General features: G+C 44.1%; 1 protein-coding gene across 1 annotated transcript in view; it reads left to right on the forward strand.

The window, feature by feature from the left end:
* The window catches only part of ADAMTS20 (ADAM metallopeptidase with thrombospondin type 1 motif 20), a 1463844-nt gene that overhangs the window by 478473 nt on the left and 965884 nt on the right, over positions 1–19487 (forward strand). Inside the window, exon 11 of the mRNA XM_078648053.1 lies at positions 9098–9202. Coding sequence (XP_078504179.1) covers positions 9098–9202 — 105 coding nt within the window. The remainder of the gene's footprint in view (positions 1–9097; positions 9203–19487) is intronic.

The following is a 19487-nucleotide window of genomic DNA, read 5'->3' on the forward strand; positions in this document are numbered from 1 at the left end:
GAGGGGGGAGGCCAGGTTCAGGTTCAGCCTGACCTGGAAGGAAGGGCATCTGTAGTCAGTGTCCTGACCAGTTGTTGGCTTCCAGGGGTACCGCTCCAAGGTGGGAGGGTGCAGAACTCTGGAGGGGGGTGCAGAGGGAGGGTGTCCTTACTTCTGACCCCGGTGGGAGGAAAGTGTGTTGCTGATACGCCGCTGGCGTGTGCTCTGTCTAGCCTGGAACATACTGAGAATCAACCTGTGATAGGGAGTACTGGAGGAGAGTGTGTCGCTGATACGCCGCTGGCGTGTGCTTTGTCTAGCCTGAGACATACTAGGCCTGTAATCATGGAACTGGAAGGGGGTGCAGAAGGACGGTGTACTTCTGACCCGGTGCAACTTGAGGGTGTAAATCCTAGGTTGGGAGATTAGGAAACTTCTAGGTCAAGAGGAACTCTACCAAAGTAGTTCAGCTGAAGAGACTGAGGGGGCCGCCCTTGCTGTGTGTTCTGGGGCCCACCTGCAGTTTGTTGTTTCCACTAAGGTAGAGGAAAGGGGGCTTTGCTGTGTGCCGTGCCCCCACCTGCTTGAAGAGGGACTGTGCTGTGTGCTTTGTACCTCAGAAGTGGAATCGTTTCCAGGTGGTAGACCAGTGACGGAGTGAGGTCCCGATCTGGTAGGAGAGTTGTGTTCTGGTGAGTGCTTCCCTGTGAGGGTTATTCCTTCACCCTGACTGGAAGCAAGGGTCCCTACTTGGTCTAAGGTACTTACCTCTGCCAACTAGAGACCCCCAGTTCTAACATTGGTGGAATAGAGGTAGGTTGGGGCATGCTTGCCCGTGACCTCTAGTCAGCCTGAGGGTGTGGTCCCTAGGTTGTAGGATCAGTGGTAGTGTAGCTACACTGAGAGAGAGAGTGGAGATTGGCTATTGTGTGCCAGGGGCTTCTGCCCCCACTCTGTGGATTGGTTAGGACCTGTGATCTTTGGATGGCCTAGGGCCTGGTCCTGGCTGTGGATGACTAGTGTGTACCAGTGGGGTATCCTAGTTGTGTCAGAGAGCTTTTGTTGAGGGAAATCCCTGTGGGTTCAGAGTGGCGAAAAACTGTAAGGTGGCCCTGCCCTGCAGGCCCGTCTCCGTGGTTTTGTCGCCCAAAGCATTGAAGACCATCAGTGTAGTGATTGGTCTACCCTGCGTTTTGGCTGGAAGGGGGATGTGTTGGACCCGGTCCTTTGGGCAGGTTCACCCCGTGACTTTTTGCTTTTTCCTAGCCTATTTTTGGAACCTGGATTGGTGATTTTAGGCCTCTGCGCACTTTTTCACTGTGGTACAGTGTAAAGTGCGGGTGCTTTCTGTGTATGGATGGTGAGCGCCCTGCCCTCCCATAGGAATGAATGGGAAATATGTATGCCCATGGTAGATTCCTGATGCGTGGGGAGTGCAGGGGCGAGTTTGATATGTGTGAACTCGTGAGAATGAATGCTGCAGAATGGTGTATGCGGCATGGCTGTGTCTAGTCTAGAAGCGCTACTTTTAGAAGTTGGCATAATTGTGTAGTGAGTCTGCTGGCACGTGATTGGCTGATGGGCCTGGCCCAGGCATGCCTGGGCCTGCTGGTAGATGAACTGTCTGGTGAGTAGGGGGGGTCTGAGTCAGCCGTAGATGAAAGGCCTCCATCTGCTGTCAGGGATGGGAGGAAAGAGCGTCTGGTGCTGGGCTGTGCCTGTCAGCCCACCCTGCTGCCCTTCCCTCCTGATGACCCACTGTCACCTCTGACCTGAGGCTGACAGGAGAGGGAAACCAGATGCACCCAGGGCTTAGGGGCTCGCTGACACAAAGACTTCAAACGACTTCAAAGCCTTTTCTGGGTATAAGAAGGGGCTGTGTTCCCTTCCAATTTGTTCTTGTTTTCTGACTTGAATCTGCCAGGGGCGTGCTGTTGCTTGGGCTCAGGGAATCCCTGAGTCCTGCCCAGCCCCTGGACTCCTGATGGACTTTCCTGGACTCCTGGGGGGACCCCTCTGCCCTGCCTGGGCTGATGGGGAGACTTAGCTTTGCCCCCCCCCTGGGAAGCTCTGGGGCTTTGGCAGCATGGAGGAGCTGCATTTACATGGGGAGAGCGCTGGAACTGTATTCCTAGCGCCTGGAGGCGCTGAGCTTCCCCCTGAGCGCCTGGGAGCGCTCTGCCTGCTGTGCTAGCGCTGGGAGCGCTGTGGACTGTGCTCCAGCGCTAAAGAGCGATTTATGTGGTCCTAGCGCTGCATTTGGATTCTAAGCGCTGGTAGCGCTTTGGGTGTACTTTTTGGTGCGTGGTTGCCCCCCAGCGCTTGAGAGCGCTGTTTAATAGTGACCGTAGGAGAAATCCGCCCCCGCCTGCCTGCCTAAGGAGAAGGGCCGCTGCGCTGCCCGCAGCAACCCGGAAGCGGTTGGCCGGCCGGCCAATGCGGTCGCGGCCGGCCGGAAGTCCCGCCCCCGCAGTCGGCGGGAAGAAGGAGGAAGAGGGGCGAGACATGGCGGTCGTTCGTGGGGCTCCTCCCAGCTGAGGGAGCCCCGAGGAGAAGATGGCGGCGGCTGCGGGGCTCCCGTGACCGGGAGGGAGCTCCGAGAGAAAGAAGCAGGTTGTCGTTGCCGGTCTCCCATGCTGTGGAGGGAGACCGGAGATGTGCCCGAGAGGACGCGGCAGGAAGAAGGAGCCACGGAGAGAGAGGAGTCCGGCCGCAGCAATGGAGAGTCCAGAGGAGCGGGAGCTCTCCGTCCCGCCGCCGCACAAGAGAACTGGTGAGTGCAGCGCGGAGGGGAAAGAGGGGCCGTCGGGGCGCATTGCCGGTGCCCGCGCCCCCCCCCCCCCTCTGGTGTGCAGAGCCTGATGAGGCTCGGAGGGCGGATCTCTGTGCCCGAGCCCCCGAGCGGGGCTCCAGCAAACCGGCCGCATTTCTTCTTGCGAGCCCTGAGAGACTCAAAGGGGGCACCAATGTTGTACGAGCCCATAGAGGCTCGAGGGGCATTCCCGGTATCTCGAGTCCCCCAGAGGGGGGGACTCCAACCAAGGGCGACCCCGGTCGGCAGTGGGTCGCCCCCACGTTTGGAGAGTCCAGTGGGGCTCTAGGGGGCACCATTGTTTGCAGAGCCGGAGGGCTCCCCGGTGCCTAGTGTTTTTAGAGCCTGTGTGGCTCCAACGTTCGCCTAGTGTTCTTAGAGCCTGTGTGGCTCCAACATTTGACCAGTGTTTCTAGAGCCTGTGTGGCTCCCACGGTTGACCAGTGTTTTCAGAGCCTGTGTGGCTCCAACCTTTTGTGCAGTTCGTTCTAGGGCCAGTGAGGGCCCCGGCGCAGTTATGATTCTCCAGCGGCCCAGCAATTAGTGGGCAGCTGCACCGTTTAGGCGCAATTTCAGGAGAGAGTCCCTGTGTGGGACAGTGAGGGCACCGTGGTGCCAGGCCTTCACAGCTGCGCAGCACTTAGTGCCAGCTGCAGCGTTTAGGCCCTTGTGAGTGTTCCCAGGGGCCCAGCAAGTAGTGGGCCCCCGCATCGTTTAGGCCCTTGACATTGAGACTCAGGGCGTTCTAGCCCCAACAAGGCCAGTTGGCCTAGGGACTGCCACAGGTGGTGGCTTATGTAGGTTTTGCGCAATTGTATGGTTCTTGTACCTCTGAATGTGATTTCTTGCATCATGTCTTATTCCTGCACCTCTGAATGTTTTTAGACATCATGTGACTATTGCGCTACTGTATTATCCGGGTACCTCTGAATGTAATTTTATTGCATCATGTGCTTTATTCTTAACACCGCTGAAGGTGTAGGTTTATGCATTATGTGTTTTTCTTTACTACTCCTCTGAATGTATATTTATGCATCATGGGTAATGTGTTCTTTCTTAGACCCCTAAATGCTGTGTGATACTTAGGTGGTTGTTCTTTTTAGTACAGGTGGTCCTAGTGAGGTCCTGGTCCCCGGCCCGACATTCTCCCAAGGAGTTTAGGGTTGCGTAGGAGGTACTTACCTGTTCCCAGTAGTTACTGAGTGTGATCTATACCTGTTACTTTGTGTTACAGTGAAGTTTATATACTTTTATTCTAATTTCTGACAAGTATTTCTATACCTGCAAAGTGTTGATTCAGACAGTGGCCCATGTGGCCCTGACTTGTAAATAATCCCTTGTGAATATTGCCGTGCCAGTTGGCACAATGTACATGTGTAATTTCTATCTGATATGTTTTGACAATACAAAAGTTATTTTAATATAACCTTGTGTGGAGTCTCTTTTGTGGTGTACCTAGTATGTTGTGGCTGTTGTGCGCTGACGCAAATGCTTTACACATCGCCTCCGAGTTTAGCCTAGACTGCTCGCGCCATGCTACCTAGAGGGTGAGCAGGGGTTATCTTGGCGTGTGACTTCCTTGCCCTGACTGGAATGGTGGTTTCTGCCTGGCTTTGGCATCAGCCCTAGCCTACCAGAAATAGCCGGTTTCCAACAATCTCAAACAGCCAATCATTTATTTTCTTTTTTTAAAACTGCGTCTTATCCACCATTTTAGAAAAATCACTTTTCTCAAACTGCCATTTCACATACAGACACCTTCTGAGTGCATCCAGACCTCCCTTCAAGATGCTTAGAGTGTGGATTGTGGTACACAGCTATATTTTCTGGAGCCAAAGGAATGCAGAAAACAGAGGCATGGACAAAGACCTAGCATTGCCAAATGTAGACATTAAATGGATTGGATAGAGAGGGTTAAAATGACACCAATTGATGGCATTGGTTAAATCCTTTTTGCATCTCCAACACCCTGACCTCATAATTGTGCTCTGTAGTGGCAATGACCTAGGCACTTTGACTGGGGTAGGTCTGGAAATGCTTATGAAGGACACCTTTACAGAATTTATGTCACTTTTCCCCCAAACTGCCTTTGTCTATTCTAACATATGCCAAAGGCAGAAATGGAACTGGTCCAATAAATGTTGTCCACAGATTGAGAAAGCTATGAAACATGTCAATAAATCTGTTTCGTTTTTCTCCGAGATTATAGGGTGGGGTCCATTTACCACAACAATCTGCGTTTTAATATGGATGGCATCTATAGGAGAGATGGTGTACATTTTACAGATGAGGGTAACAGAGTCTTCCTCATCAACTTTAGACTCTGCATAGGTACTTACTTGTACGTACCAAAATCTCTCAATAAAAACAAGGGCTCTTTTTAGAGCCACCCAAGATCTAAACACATAAGCTTGATGTATATCTCAAAAGATAATTTTTTTTTGCTTGGAGTCGTGCACCCAACATGTCAGAGTCGTGCACCCAGGGCATAGAAGTCGTGCACCAAACGCACTGGATTCGCGCACCCTACACGTTAGGAGTCGCGCATCCAACGCTTGCACACCAGGGGGCCGCACTGAGCGCCGCACTAGGTGCGCGACTCCTAATTTTACAGTAAAAAAAATAGCCCCTATCACTAATTTCTATTATCCCCGGGGACCCCATCCCCCGGGGCTTGTATAAAACATTGGGGACCATGGGGGGAGCCCCAATGCCCCCAAGGTCCCAGCCGGCTAATATGCAGCTCCCCGTGTGGATAAGCAATTTGGTTTGGATTTTGAAAGAGAGAGCAGGTTTCCCTGCTCTCTTTTTCAAAATCCAAACTAAGTTTGCTATAAGTGGGCGGGAGCCACGAGACTCCCACCCTCTCATAGCAAACAGCAGTGTCCCGGGTGTGGGCACGCTGGGACACTGCAGGAGCTGGCCCTGGAGGGTGGCAGTCCCCAGGGCCCACAACTGCTCCAGGAGGGAGGCCATGCGGCCCCGCTCTCACAATACACAAAGCCCCAGGGTTGATGGTCCCTAGGGCTTTGGGGGGCCATTGAGCCCCCCAATCACGTAATTTGCTGGGGGGGCCGTGAAGCCCCCCCCCAACCATTTATTTTGTGGCCCTGGGGGGTGGTGGTTCCTGGGGCTGGGGGGCACCTCTGGGCCCCCCATAAAATTTAATAATTAATTAATAAAGAAGCTCCGTTTAATTTATTTTTTTACCGCAGGATCTGCCCACCCTGAGCGCACTTTGCCGTTTAAAAGTAAAATAAAAACAATTTTGGGCCTTGGGAGTCCTTGTGGGACCCCCTAAGCAGGCCTAGAGGGTCATGGTATTTCTACCCTGCCCCTTTATAAGTTTTGCACACGTATTCCACTGACTTCCTCAGCCTCGCATCTACCGAGGCACAAAATGGCTGCCAACACTTCCTGGTTTCAAATGTTGACAACCACCTGACAGCCAATTAGCATTCAGCGCGTGATCAGGATGATGCGCTTATCTATGGCCGTGGTGGATCCACGCATCCTAAGTACACCGCTTAGGATGCGCGGATCCACAGCGGCCATAGATATATATGTACTTTTAATTGTCATTTTCTCAGGAACTACTGAACGGATTTACACCATTTAAGCAAAAGGCAGGAGTCTGAAGGACTACCTCTTTGCCAAATTTGGTGTAATTCCGTTCTGCAGTTCGGGCTGTAGCCACGATGAACTGTTCCTATGGAAAATTGCATGGGGAAAACACGTTTTGGGACCCCTCTTTTTTCTCGGCCCCGGCTTCACAAATCACCCCGAGACTTTCATGATAGGACCGAACCGGAGCTGGCCATTAGTTTTGAAAATTTCCCAAAGATTTGTCAACCGGCGCCAAAGTTATTCCAAATAGAATGTTGCGGATTTCCTATGAAAAAAGGTCCTAACTATAACTACCTACTGGCGACCACAAGTAGGTAACTAATGTATAACAAAAATAGGCACTTTCCAAACACATAGTAAATCCCACAATATTTTAAGTAACAATATGTTAAACATCAATATTATTGTTAAGAAACATAAATTTACCCTCCGTGTTTAAACTCTCATTATTTTTGTACTCAAGATATTTTGATTTCGATACTATGGTCAAACAATATTCTATAGTTGATATTCAGGAGCCATAACTCCCTTCTGCTAATTACTCTTATGTTTCATCTTTCTCTATTCATTATGGTTCTGATAGTTGCACTTTCCAGAGAAGAGTTGTGTTCCGGTTCCCCTCTCCGATAGTCCACCTTCTGATTCTACTTTCAGACAGGATACAGCAGCACTTACATTGGGCTCTAAAATGACACTCACACGGTTTACCATTGTAACATTCACTGGTTATAATACAAGATTGTAAGGCTTTTCCAAGTTCTCCAGTTCTCATTTCCTTCTAAGAAAATGCTGACCATTTCTACCCCTTTCCCATTCCCAGAACTTTTGTTGTTATCGGGGACTGACTGTGACTGACTTGACCACCTGGAATTTGCATGATGTAACTTTGGCCCGATTACATTGGTGGTCAGACGACCGTCCAACTGCTATCGCAGCAGGATTGGGACCGACTGACAAGTAGATAGTGGTCCCACCCACCAAATTATGGAACAAAATTCATGTAGGTGGTCAGAATCATGGCTTTTTCAATTGCGGCTTGTGCTGTGGTCCGAAAATGGCCCTAGCACAAGCCACAATGGAAAAAGGGATGTTTTGTTATTCCTCCATTTCCCCAGTATTATGTTCTTGATGGTGTTTCCTTAACCCCTTCCATGCTCATGACGAGCTCAGCTCGTCATACAGTACACTGCTTGTGTGCTCATGACGAGCTGAGCTCGTCATGAACAATGGGAAAGAAGGATCTGCAGCACAGAGGATGAATTGCTGTAGCATTCATGCGGGTAATTTTCTTGGTGCTTACCAAAATCATGCGGGTATAATATGTCTATTTCTCTCATCAATAATCATATCAGGCTTGTTGTGATCCTCTTTCTACTTTTATTTGGGCTCACAATCTTTTTATCATCTTTGATGATACGAGAAATTAGGACACTAATATATTAGTGAGTTTATATATTGTTTCATTATTTATGTCTCCGTTATTTTTGCAGCCCTGTTAGTAAGTATTGATGAAACATGTTGCCTATCTACCGGAATGCAAAAGAATATTAATTCCATTCTAAGTAAATTGGGAGTTGTCTGGGGACAGGGCCGGACTGGCCATAGCGGGCACCGGGCAATCCCCCGGTGTGCATCACGGGTGAGGGGCGGTTTTGGGCCCCTGGGGGGCGTTTTTGTTGCAGGGCCATTTTAGCAGCAAAGCTGCAAAATCGGCCCTGTACCAAAATCGGCCGAAAAACGGCCCCGGCAAAGAGCTGGCGGCACCTCCAACACCCCCCCTACCCCTCCCCCTGAGTGGGGAGGGGGGTGGGCAGCCGAGGACTTTTCCCAGGGCCTGTTGTGGTTCCCATTTCGGCCCTGACTGGGGATATGCGATAACTCGCAACTGCTATTTCTTTTTTTAAATAAATGATTTGTTCTCGCTATAAACACAGAGCTGGAGGCATACACATTCTTGGTGATAATTGCCTGTGTGCACCACATGGAGGATGCTCATTCTGTTCCAAACTTCCGTGTTATGGCAGACTCTACTTCCATATTTACAGAGTACAAAGAGATGACTGGTTTTATAAAAGCTTCTGAAAATCCAGCTTACTGGAGGTTTTATAATGGGATGGGGGAATCTATGCCGGATGCGCCAAATTTTGACTAGCATAAGTCCATTTTACTAGGCACAGCACAGAAACATCTACGAATCACAAAATTAATAGAAAGTCGACGTTTTCATGATGTTAATAACACCCCAGAAAAGTAAGTTAAAATAATATAGCCATGCCGAGATACAATGTATACTTGTCGCCCTAAGGCTATGTAACTGACGCAGCAACATACACGTATTGCTTATTTGAGAGGTATTTTTAAACTGTTAATACTGTATTACATTGTTAATCAATCAACAAAACGTATCAGAATGTATGTACGTGGTTAAAAAGGAAACACAAAAATAGCATGTTCCTAGTTCATGATAATGAATTCGTATTGCTTATGACAACTTGTTACTGGGGCAGTGTTTTCTAGACAAGTCTGTGCATGATTGCCTAGGACAATTCTAGTTCTGAAAGCAGTAATTTAGATCAGAGTTTTGGACCCCACGGGGATCAAGTAATGGATGAAAGCAAAATGTAGCACAAAATATAGCAGTGCATCATTTTAATGCAAATTGTATGAACTTCCTTACAGAAACAATGCAAGCGACTGTGGTGTACAAGTGCAGAAGGAGTTGATAAGGGCTGTCGTACTCAGCATATGCCTTTAGCAGATGGGACTGACTGTGGACGTGGAATGGTAAGAGTTCGACATTGTTAAACCAAGACTTCTTTCATCAATTTTCACTAAGTCCTAGAAATTGTGGCTTGCAATCCATTCCGATCTTCAGCTTTTCCTCGGTTTTCACAGCAGATACATATAATTATTTAGTCAAACATGTTTAGATTTGAATACCTATTTGCTTATATGTGCAACACCTATTGCACATTTCCTGTGATAGAAAAGGTGCATTTTAAACAAACACGTATTCATGTAAATCTAGCATTTTGGACAATGTCACGATCATGAATTTGAACAGTTAGTGGGTTCTGGAAAATATAATGCCTGCTCAATAGGTTGAGCAGAGGCAAAGTCCTCAAACTGCAGCTAATATGATTCAAGCATGTGCTTGAGGAGTGTCCTCCACTGAATTCATCAGGCGCCATGTCTATTAAATCCCTTGCCTCTCTAAATATCGTACCAAGCAAGATGTCATTTAAGAACCCAGCTTAATACTTAATACTTAAGCCAAGTGGACACCTAACAATCCAAAATTGAAACATGTCTAAAGATTTATATGCAATTTTACATTAATAAATACACGTAAACTTCCATGAAATAGTTCTTTTGTTAGCTGACTCCTGGAGGTAAACAGGCTGATTCCATTTGTTCATTAAATCTTCTCAGAGCTAGTTTTGTCATATTCAAATTTACACCAACAACTTCCCCCCTTTGATATTTCAATTTTTAGCCTTTTGTTTATTAAAAAGGAACCACTGCCCCACACTATTTGTGTGAAAAGCACGTAGGTCCTCACTATGTTTTACTCAGAGCAGTATTCCTTGTGGTGAATGCTGCTGCTGTATTTTTGTGTGATCCAGTTTGCCCGAACTCAGGATTACCAGGTCTTCAAATACCTTTCCTGACAATGCTGAATTATTAGAAGAATAAGTGTTAACGTCAAAAGTTCTGCTCGAAGTCCCCGACTGGCACTACCAAATGTCAGTGGTGTCAAATACCAAAGCTGCGTAGTCTTGATATCACCTCATGCCTCTTTTCTCCACCACCAGACACTTTCCTTGTATTTATCTCACTCTTTTAGTTTCTTTTTCATCCTTGCTTTCTTTCTTTGTTACTGTTTTTGTGTATATTTCTTCCTCCTTCTTTCCCCCGTTTTCCCTCTCTTGCTCTGGGTTAAAGTCTGATGAGGAAAAATAAGTATCAGTCCCTAAAAATAAGTGTCTGTGGGCCCACCTAAAATCACCAGCTCAAAATAAGCAATGATTCCTGATAATCCCAGGTACAGAAACACTAGGTCCCATTTCACTCGATGCAGATCCACATCCAGTGAAATTGTGGCATGTGCTGTGATCAGAGGCACAGCCAAGCCCCATCCCATGGGAGGAAGAGGGGGCAGCAAATGCTCCACTGGGTATTGCGCTTCACTGCCATGCCTGCCTCCACCCCCCCACAGCAGTAGCCCCACTCCCATTTAATATCTATATCTGTTGCGTGCACAACAAAATTTGTTTTATTGAATTGCCTACTTACCTGCATTCTTCCGTATTCCGATGTTTACTACCCTTCACCCTGCCCCTCCCCCGCCCCACGTTACCGCCCAGAAACACTCCCACCAGGAGCTGCTACTGGGTAAATGTCTGTGAAGAAGGATGAGGGAAAGCCTGCAGAAAAGGACCTGGTGTTCAAGGGTATGCATGCTGAAACACATTTTGGATACAGTACCTTTGAACACATATTTGATGTGAGGATACAGGACAAAAGAGGAGATTTGGGAACAATTGTACCCCACACCAAATAAATCTCAATTTCAAGCCTTTCTTTAGTGTAGCTCCACATTTCGTAACATAAATGTTTACTTAAAAACAGTGTTTTAACGTCCTCTAACTGTACTGGTGTTTGGAAATCCACTCCTTTTAACTTCCGTTACCCTGTTTACCTTTACTATATTTGTACGTTTGACAGTACTAACAGTCCAAATATCAGAAAACGAATGGTATCAGAGGCCGGGAATACCTGGCAATGGATTCTAGAGACTGAAAAACATTTTTCACCCTCTTCAGGACCACAATTCCAAACGGACCTTCTTATTTTCTCCAATACATCATAGGTGACTCTATTTCTTGGGAACACTCCCTTCTAACCCGACCTGGAAAACTTTTTGCTTCAAGTAGTCGGAACTCCTCGATCGTTCTTGAACCCTCTACTGCCTTATGGGCTTAGTAAGAGACCAGTTAACTCAGCTGGAGACAGTTGATTTTCAGTTTCAGCTTCCTTATTATTGTTTTATTCTCTTCAAGAGGTGAGCAAAAGATAGGCAACACATAATAAACATACACTAAACACAGAGTTAAAAATATTAAAGGAAACCATAGGAAGGTTGCATAGTCTTTAGGTGCCAGTTATTAATCCGTGAATAGCAATGAGTAATAGAGTCATTTATTATCTTGAGATATTAGTAAATATACACTTAAAAACTTTATATACACAGTGGCAGATAGAGGGTTAGGGTGAGACAGTAAAAATATATGTGTATCCTGCACAGAGCTACATTTTTTCCTTAAGAGTATCGGTGAAGCAATATCTATATACTAAGGACCCGTCACACAAAAAGCACATGATTCAGCTCTTAGGTGCCTGATGTCCATAGTGCACAAATTTGCACTGCAGGAGAAATGCAAATACAGGCTACTGTCTATACCCCCAGTGGTAACCCACCTGTTCACATTAGAATAAATACAATGTTTAACTTTTTGTTCCTGTACCATGAATGAATAAGGTTGTGGTGTAGCCAGTGGACTTGATTCTAACATATACTACTTTTGTTTGAATAGTGGTCAATATCTAATCTGCGGCTTACATACAGAATATATGGCTACAGACTGCCTCCAGGAGTGAAAATTGATCAGTACTTTTCCTCAGCCTTATTCAACAAGAATAAGGGAACATGTGGTGGATAGTCAACTGCATTGAGAAGTGTTGTGAAACTTTTGTTATGTATTTCAATAATTGTAGCAAGTGATTTTAATCCACCCAAATTTATAGAGGGATGAATCCTTCCACCATGAGCTATGGTCTTAATATATTGCTGTTTTATGTGAGTGGTATAATTTAGATCACAAGAGAACCTAACTCACGTAATCACATGAATTACATTTCTACAACTTTTCCTTTTCCAAATGTTGCCTAAATTAGATACCTGGATATCTACCACTGAAAGCTGCGAGCCTGCTTTTGTATATATTGATCTTTAAAGAGCGTTGGTTAGCATAAAAGCATAATTCATCCAAGCCATGATGAAGGCCTTTTAATGTTGTGTCCGGTGGAGCTATATCATAAGCTTACATCAGTGTGTGCAACTGGTGTGATCTGAGCTTGGAGGAAATTTATGCAAGAGTTTAAACCGGCTAGGGAAATCATATAAGCACAGGCAAAATAACAAAGGAATCAACAGACAACCTTCTTTCTCAATTCTTCAAACTCATACAAGTTCTGAAACCTGGTTCGAGTCAAATTAAAATCTTGCTCCTTGTGTTCATGTGCAGTACAATCAGTGATTTTAGAAGCCCAGAGGGATTGCAAGTGTCTGTAACTTATGCCATAAAGTGGGCTTGTCTATGCATCAAAAGCCATGGACAAACCAATAACAACCGCATAGACCAGCTGCCCTCTAATTTTATCATACTTACCTAACAACGTATGTACCACAGCGATATTATTGATGGCAAAGTTATCCCTAAAGCCTGAATGTTCAAAATTGATGATTCTGTCCTCCAATAGTCAACTCTGTAATTGTTTAGTTTAGTTAATAACTTTCAGGATAAGTCTAGGAGCGCACACTATCTATAATTTAGTGACACATTTCAAGACCCTCTTTATAAATAGTACCATGATCAATGGTATGCACTCCCGATATCACACTCAACATGTGCATAAGTGTGATACCCTAAACTGTCAGGTGATGTATGCTTTTGGAGGAAAAAAAGGTTTGCAATGAGTTCAGAACTTTGGCACCACTTTGAAAGTGGCTTTGTGTCTTCGCTGGACGCACCGTGCAAGATTCCTAAGTACAGTTGTAGAAACTACAAGTTGCATCAAGCCACAAGATTTTCGAGAGCTTTGCAAGTGTTGGCAGCTATTTTGAAGAATTTACAGAGTATAAGTAATTTGTGGTACAAATTATTTCCTCTAGGCAATCGAAATTCTTTGTTGCTTTAGCTAGGACCTTGTTACGAAAGGTAAGGAAAACCTTGGAAACTGCTTTGTGATCATCTTTTAGAATCAACAGAAGTCTGAACAGAATACAGAAAAGCATGCTTATATTCTATATTTGTTATTATAATATAGGAATGTTGAAAGCTCCATTGAAGACAATGGAGTCGTTCCAGGCTTATAGTGGCTAGTATCAGCCTTTTACTCCAGCATTCCAATGTTTGTCTTTATGATTCTCCCTTTTTAATCTAAAACATTCGACCCTTAGTGAGTGGAATTTTCTAAAAGCCTTCTAGCTTGTGCAATGCCATTTATTAAAAGGCCCTCTTCCCTAGTTATTGGTCCTCGCATACAGCTTGGGCCTGTAGCTCGGGTTCAGAGTCTTTTACAACCGGTATAGACCTTGTCTGTGGGCTGCAGGTGGAAGATTTTCCAGTCACAACTTTTCCTACTTTTTGGAATAGCTCCTCTTGATCACTGCTAAGGTTGCCAGGATCCCAGAGGCAGCACAAAGGAGGCTATTAACAAATTGCATTTTGTAATGTTTAGTGCTATTACAATATTACTAGTAGCATACTACAAAATGCTATTTATCAACCTATATGCAAACGATCGAGATCTGATTTCCAAGACCCGCAAGGGCCTACAGGCACAACTGTCAGCCATGGAAAATACTGCAATGAAAATAAACTAAAAGTCAACACATTGAAAACTTAAAATATTGTTTTTCAAAATGATACAAAATTGGAAGAAGTTAAAACTTTTAAATATCTGCGGTAGCAATCAACAGAAACCTCAACTGGACATCTCTTTTTCAAACTTCTTAAGAAAAATCCAAGGCTGCAGTAAATTCCTTCCTTAGCATGGTAAGAAAACTTGGCCACCGCTTCTCTAATCACATTGACAACATTTTTCAAGCACAATTAGTAAGTAACATTTCAAACAGATCAGAGATCTGGGGTTTGACCAAGACAACACGCTGTATTTGCTATTTTGAGAGGAAATTTTGGACATCAAAGCTTGCTTTGAGATGACCCCCATAAAATTCAGGCTAAAATGTCTACCAGCACTTGATTGATTGGGCCCAAAAAGAACATTTTGAAATTAATGTCAAGTCTTCCTTTCAAAGTTGTGGATCAAAGAAACCAAGAGACTCAGCTTGGTACTCCCCCATGCCTCTAGCAATCTGGAACTGGTTTCAAAAGAGAAAATAAATTCCATGGTTAATAAACATTTTGCATGCTTAACAAGAGAACGGAAACTAGGAGCCCTTGGAAAATTATACCTCAGCAGCTACATTGGCATGTAGAACCTGTCACCAAACCCTTCACCAAACACCCAGCTGTATCTTATCCTACTTTCTAATTACAGGGAATCAAATCCCTTTGCTTTATTTAGAAGAGGATGCTTGTTATTCTTTTTTTCCCAGAGGTTTAAATAGTGCGAACTTGACCCGAAGCTATTGGGTATCAGAGTGCTTTAAATGAACATTAGGTGTGTTACACAAGGACACATAATTTTTGTTAGGCACAGGGAGATTAAGGGTCTGATGTAGGACACCAAATACCGGTCGGTAACGGCCGATTTCGGCCGTTACCGACCGGTATTTGGTGTTTGAGATGTAGGGGGCCTAAAATTTACCGATTCGGTAAATTTACTGATTCAGTAAATTTACAGATTCAGTAAAATACCGAATCGGTAAATTTACCGAATCGGTAAATCTAGATGTAGGTGGCACTGAAAACAGTGCCACAGGCCCTTAAGTATTGGTTATTTACCATGAAATTCTATTTTGTGGTAAATAACGAATTCCTGTGTACATGCACATCTGTGCATTTACACCTGTGCCATGTGGCAAACATACATGCCCTAAGGGTATGTATGTGTGTCACATGGCACACAAGCCAGAATCAAGGGTGCAACAGGGTGTCAAAGTGACTCCCTGTCCCCCTTGACAATTCGGTAATTTTACCGAATCGGTATTTACCGATTCGGTAATTCACATTGATTCCATCAATGGCAATTACCGAATCGGTAATTACCGAATCATACCGATTCGGTAAAAATTACCAAATTTTTTCCTACATCTCATTTGCCGAATCTAGAATACCGAATCGGTAAAATTCGGTATTCAAGAGTCGGTAAATAAGATTTACCTACATCGGGCCCATAGTGATTTGCCCAGAATTGCAGGATGTCGAGCGTCATTGCAGAGACTCAAACCGGGTTCCCAGGATTTAAGATCAACCGCCCTAGCTGTTAGGCCACATCCTCTCCCCAATGTTAAATAACACCTTGAGCAGAAGAAATCCAGAAATTCCAATTAAATGCCTGTGTGGAGCTACAGAGGATATGAATCATTTCCTGCTGAATTGTACGTTATATAACATCATAGGATTGAGCAGAGTTAGCAAGATACTGCGCAGAGAGTAGCTAGATGACCCAGATGGGCATTTCTTTTCTCTCTTAAGCGACATTTCGAAGTATACAACAAAACGTACTGGTTAGTTGTTGAGGAATAGCTGGGACATCAGTTAAAACTTCAGCACAAGGAGAATGCTGTAAACATCTCCACCTCATTATCCTGAACCAATTATAGTCTACCAGAAACCTAATACTCTACCTCATTAAAAAAAGTTAAGGGACAGAGCAGGATCTTGGTGAATTTTCTCAAGAGCTAATTTGTTAAAGAAGAGAAACGTAATATGTTTTTATGCTTGTGCACTATTCAAGTATGTATTTTTATTTTATTCTTAATTTTTTGTTATGTATGGAAAATCTTTTGTGTGAAAGCCAGTAATGCTTTTTACTATGGGCTGGAAACACCTTTAATAATATATAATATAATAATAAATCTAACCTACATGCAGAGGTCTATGCCTCTGCCTTGTCTATCTTTTATGTGCGGAGATCTCCGTACAATGTATGCGTTTTTGTAGTAAATGTGGGACATGCCCCCGCAAAATAATAATGCCATCGCTATTAAGAAACCACACTTCAATAGTTACCGCAGCCAAAAAAAGACCCAAACATTCGTAATTATATTCCAGCTCAGAGGTGGAGTAAGTCCCGCACCACACATGGCCAACCACTCTTACTGCAACACAGTCCCATTACAAATAATGGGGGCAGGGATTTAAAATAAAAGCCAATTTGTCCATATTTTAAAAATATAAATACCTTTAACGTAATCATAATAAACTACATATAACTGCAACATAACTATTAGTATACTACAAAATGTAAAAAAGAAATTCAAATATAATAATAAATGTAACATTAATGGTCCGAATGTGCAGAATCTCAATGCATAGGAACCTTCATCCGGTCCATGACAAGCGATTTAATCTAGGACCTTGAACTCAAGAGTGTTTTGTAATATGCTCTTGGAATATCGGCAGCATTGAGAGACACCTCTCTAATAATTTGGTAGTCTTCCTTAAAAAATGTTGTGTGATTTATTTACAAGAATCATGTAAAATTACATCTTTCTACATGCCCAAATTTACAACCTTTGAAATTCCAGAAACTATAAACATTGGCAGACCATGTGGTGGATTGTTTACCCTAGTTCATACCAGCTGAAAGCATATCAGCTAAAACTCAGGTAAACTTGTAAATACGTTCTATCAGTTCTACTCAAGGACAAACAAAGGAACCAGCTCCTTATCATAAATGTCTATTGCTCACCATCACTGATTAGGAACAGAGATCTATATCAACAATTGTACACGGGTAGCGAAGGGGGGCATAGTATGTGGTAAAGAAGAGTAGTAGTAAATTATGGTACCATGGTAGTAGGAACAATGTCATCGAGCAGGAGAGCCTAGCCCACTTACGGTAGGAATTTATCCTTAAGGAATCTTTTGACTTCCAGTTTGAACACCTTTGTTGAGGAGATTCTGCGTACTTCCGGTGGTAGAGAGTTCCATATCTTTGGGGCATCGCCAGAGAAGTCTCGGTGCCAAGTTCTCTTTTTGCTAAGGATGAGTGGTTTCAAGAGGAAAGTAGTGGCGCTTCTTGAGGCTCTTACCCCGCAAGATAGTTAACTTTTTTGCACCAGGTACCTGGGAGTATTGAAGTGGATGGCTTTGTGCATCATAACAGCAATCTTTAACTGAATTTGTGCTTCGTAGGGGAACCATTTAAGATATTTGAGGACTGGGGATAAGTGCTCATTGTGTTTGGTGCCTGTAACCAGTGTAGCAGCAGCATTCAGTGATGCCCTTAGTGGAGCCAGGGTGTATTTGTAAAGGCCACAGAGGGTAGTGTTGCCGTAATCTAGCCTCGGCAGGAGAAAGTGCTTGGACCACCTGCTTGAAATCATTAAGTGGAAGGAACGGTTTGATATTTCTGAGTGTCCTCATCAAGTGGTTTGCTCCCTTACATATATTGCTGATATGATTTTTCATATTCAGGTGCTCATCCATGGTGACTCTGAGAGATTTGGCTGAGTCTATAATGAGAGGAGTGCAGTTGAAAGCAGTGAGGTGACTCATCCAAAGGTTTAGCTTGGGAATGTGGTTCGGAGGGGAGATGAGAAGGAATTCCATTTTTGAGGTGTTGAGCTGGAGATGGTTCTCAGTTTACCAGTTTTGAGTAGACATTAGGGTAGTGTTGAGTGAGATGATGTTTACCAGGGATGCAATTTTCAAATAGAGTTGCGTGTTGTCAGCATACATATGGAAGAGAATACCTGTGGAGTTTAGTGAGTTAGCTAATGGTTCCAAGAAAAGGTTGAAGAGAATAGGATATAAGGCAGATCCTTGGGGGACCCCCATAAGTACTGGAGATGGTTAGGAGAGAGAGTGATTTGCCCTGACTCTTCGAGATCTGTGGAGGAGGAAGGACGAGAACCATTGTAGCACCTGATCAGAAAAACCATTCTGTTTTGCAGAAGGGATAGGAGTTTGTCATGATTAACCGTGTCGAAAGCGGAGGAAAGGTCAAGGAGGATCAGGAAGCAGGATTTGTTTGATTGAGTTTTTTTTAAATGTCATCCATAACATGAGTGAGAGCCGATTCGGTACTGTGCCCCTTCCGAAAGCTGGATTGATGCTGGTCTAGGAGTTGGTAGTTTTCTATGTGAGCACAGAGTTGGTAATGAACACATTTTCCAAGGAGTTTTGCTAGGGTGGGGATGTTGGAGATAGGTCGGAAATTATTGAGATCAGCTTTGTCAGCGTTATTTTTTTTTAGTATAGGTGATACCTGAGCTGCTTTTAGGCAGTCGGGATCGTGCCTTGTGATAGAAAAGCATTTACAATCCTTGTCCAGGTGGGGATTAGTGCATTCTTGGTTTCTTTGAAGATGGCTGGGGGTAACGGGTCATTGAAGTGGTTGGATGGGTTAATATTCAGGAGGATATTTTTGATGTCTTGTTCACTAAATTATACATCCCATTACACATCCGATCCACAAAAAAGGAGATAAAGCCAATCCAAAGAACTACAAAATTATTACCCTTTTAGACTGTAATGGGAAGTTCTTTTCAAAATATCTGCCCTAAAAATTGTGTGATTGAGCCAACAAGAAGAGCTTAGTAACTTTTCTTTAGCCTCATGTGTCTTCAATATTGATTACTGCATGAGTTTTAAAACAGTCAACCAATCTCTCTTTTGGTCCAAGCTGCTAAACTGGCAAATCGACCACTCTCTTCTCCATCTTATTAAGGCGTTTCATAAAGACAAATGGTTACAGATCAAATTATCAAATGGAAATTCTATCACCAGAAATCTATACCCAGAATGGTCTAAAACAAGGATGCATATTGGTGCCCCTTTTGTTGACCCTTTTTATTTTCGATCTTCACATCGATCTGGATCATAAAGACGGTATGCTACCAAAATTAGGGAAACATCCAATAACATCTCTGGGTTATGCAGATGATTTGGTAATATTTTCACTAACTGCCAGAAGCCTTCAAATTCAATTGTCAAGTCTCCAAATATTTGATATGAAGAACTTTCACCTTGCCAATCAAACAAAAACAAAAATAATGTGCATTGGGAAACACAGTAAACAAAAAATATGGAGGCTCAGCACAAATTGACAAAGGAAGAACCTATGAGTATCTCAGTGTGAACATAATGAT

Source organism: Lissotriton helveticus, chromosome 1_1, assembly GCF_964261635.1.
Source record: "Lissotriton helveticus chromosome 1_1, aLisHel1.1, whole genome shotgun sequence".
Taxonomy (NCBI): domain Eukaryota; kingdom Metazoa; phylum Chordata; class Amphibia; order Caudata; family Salamandridae; genus Lissotriton; species Lissotriton helveticus.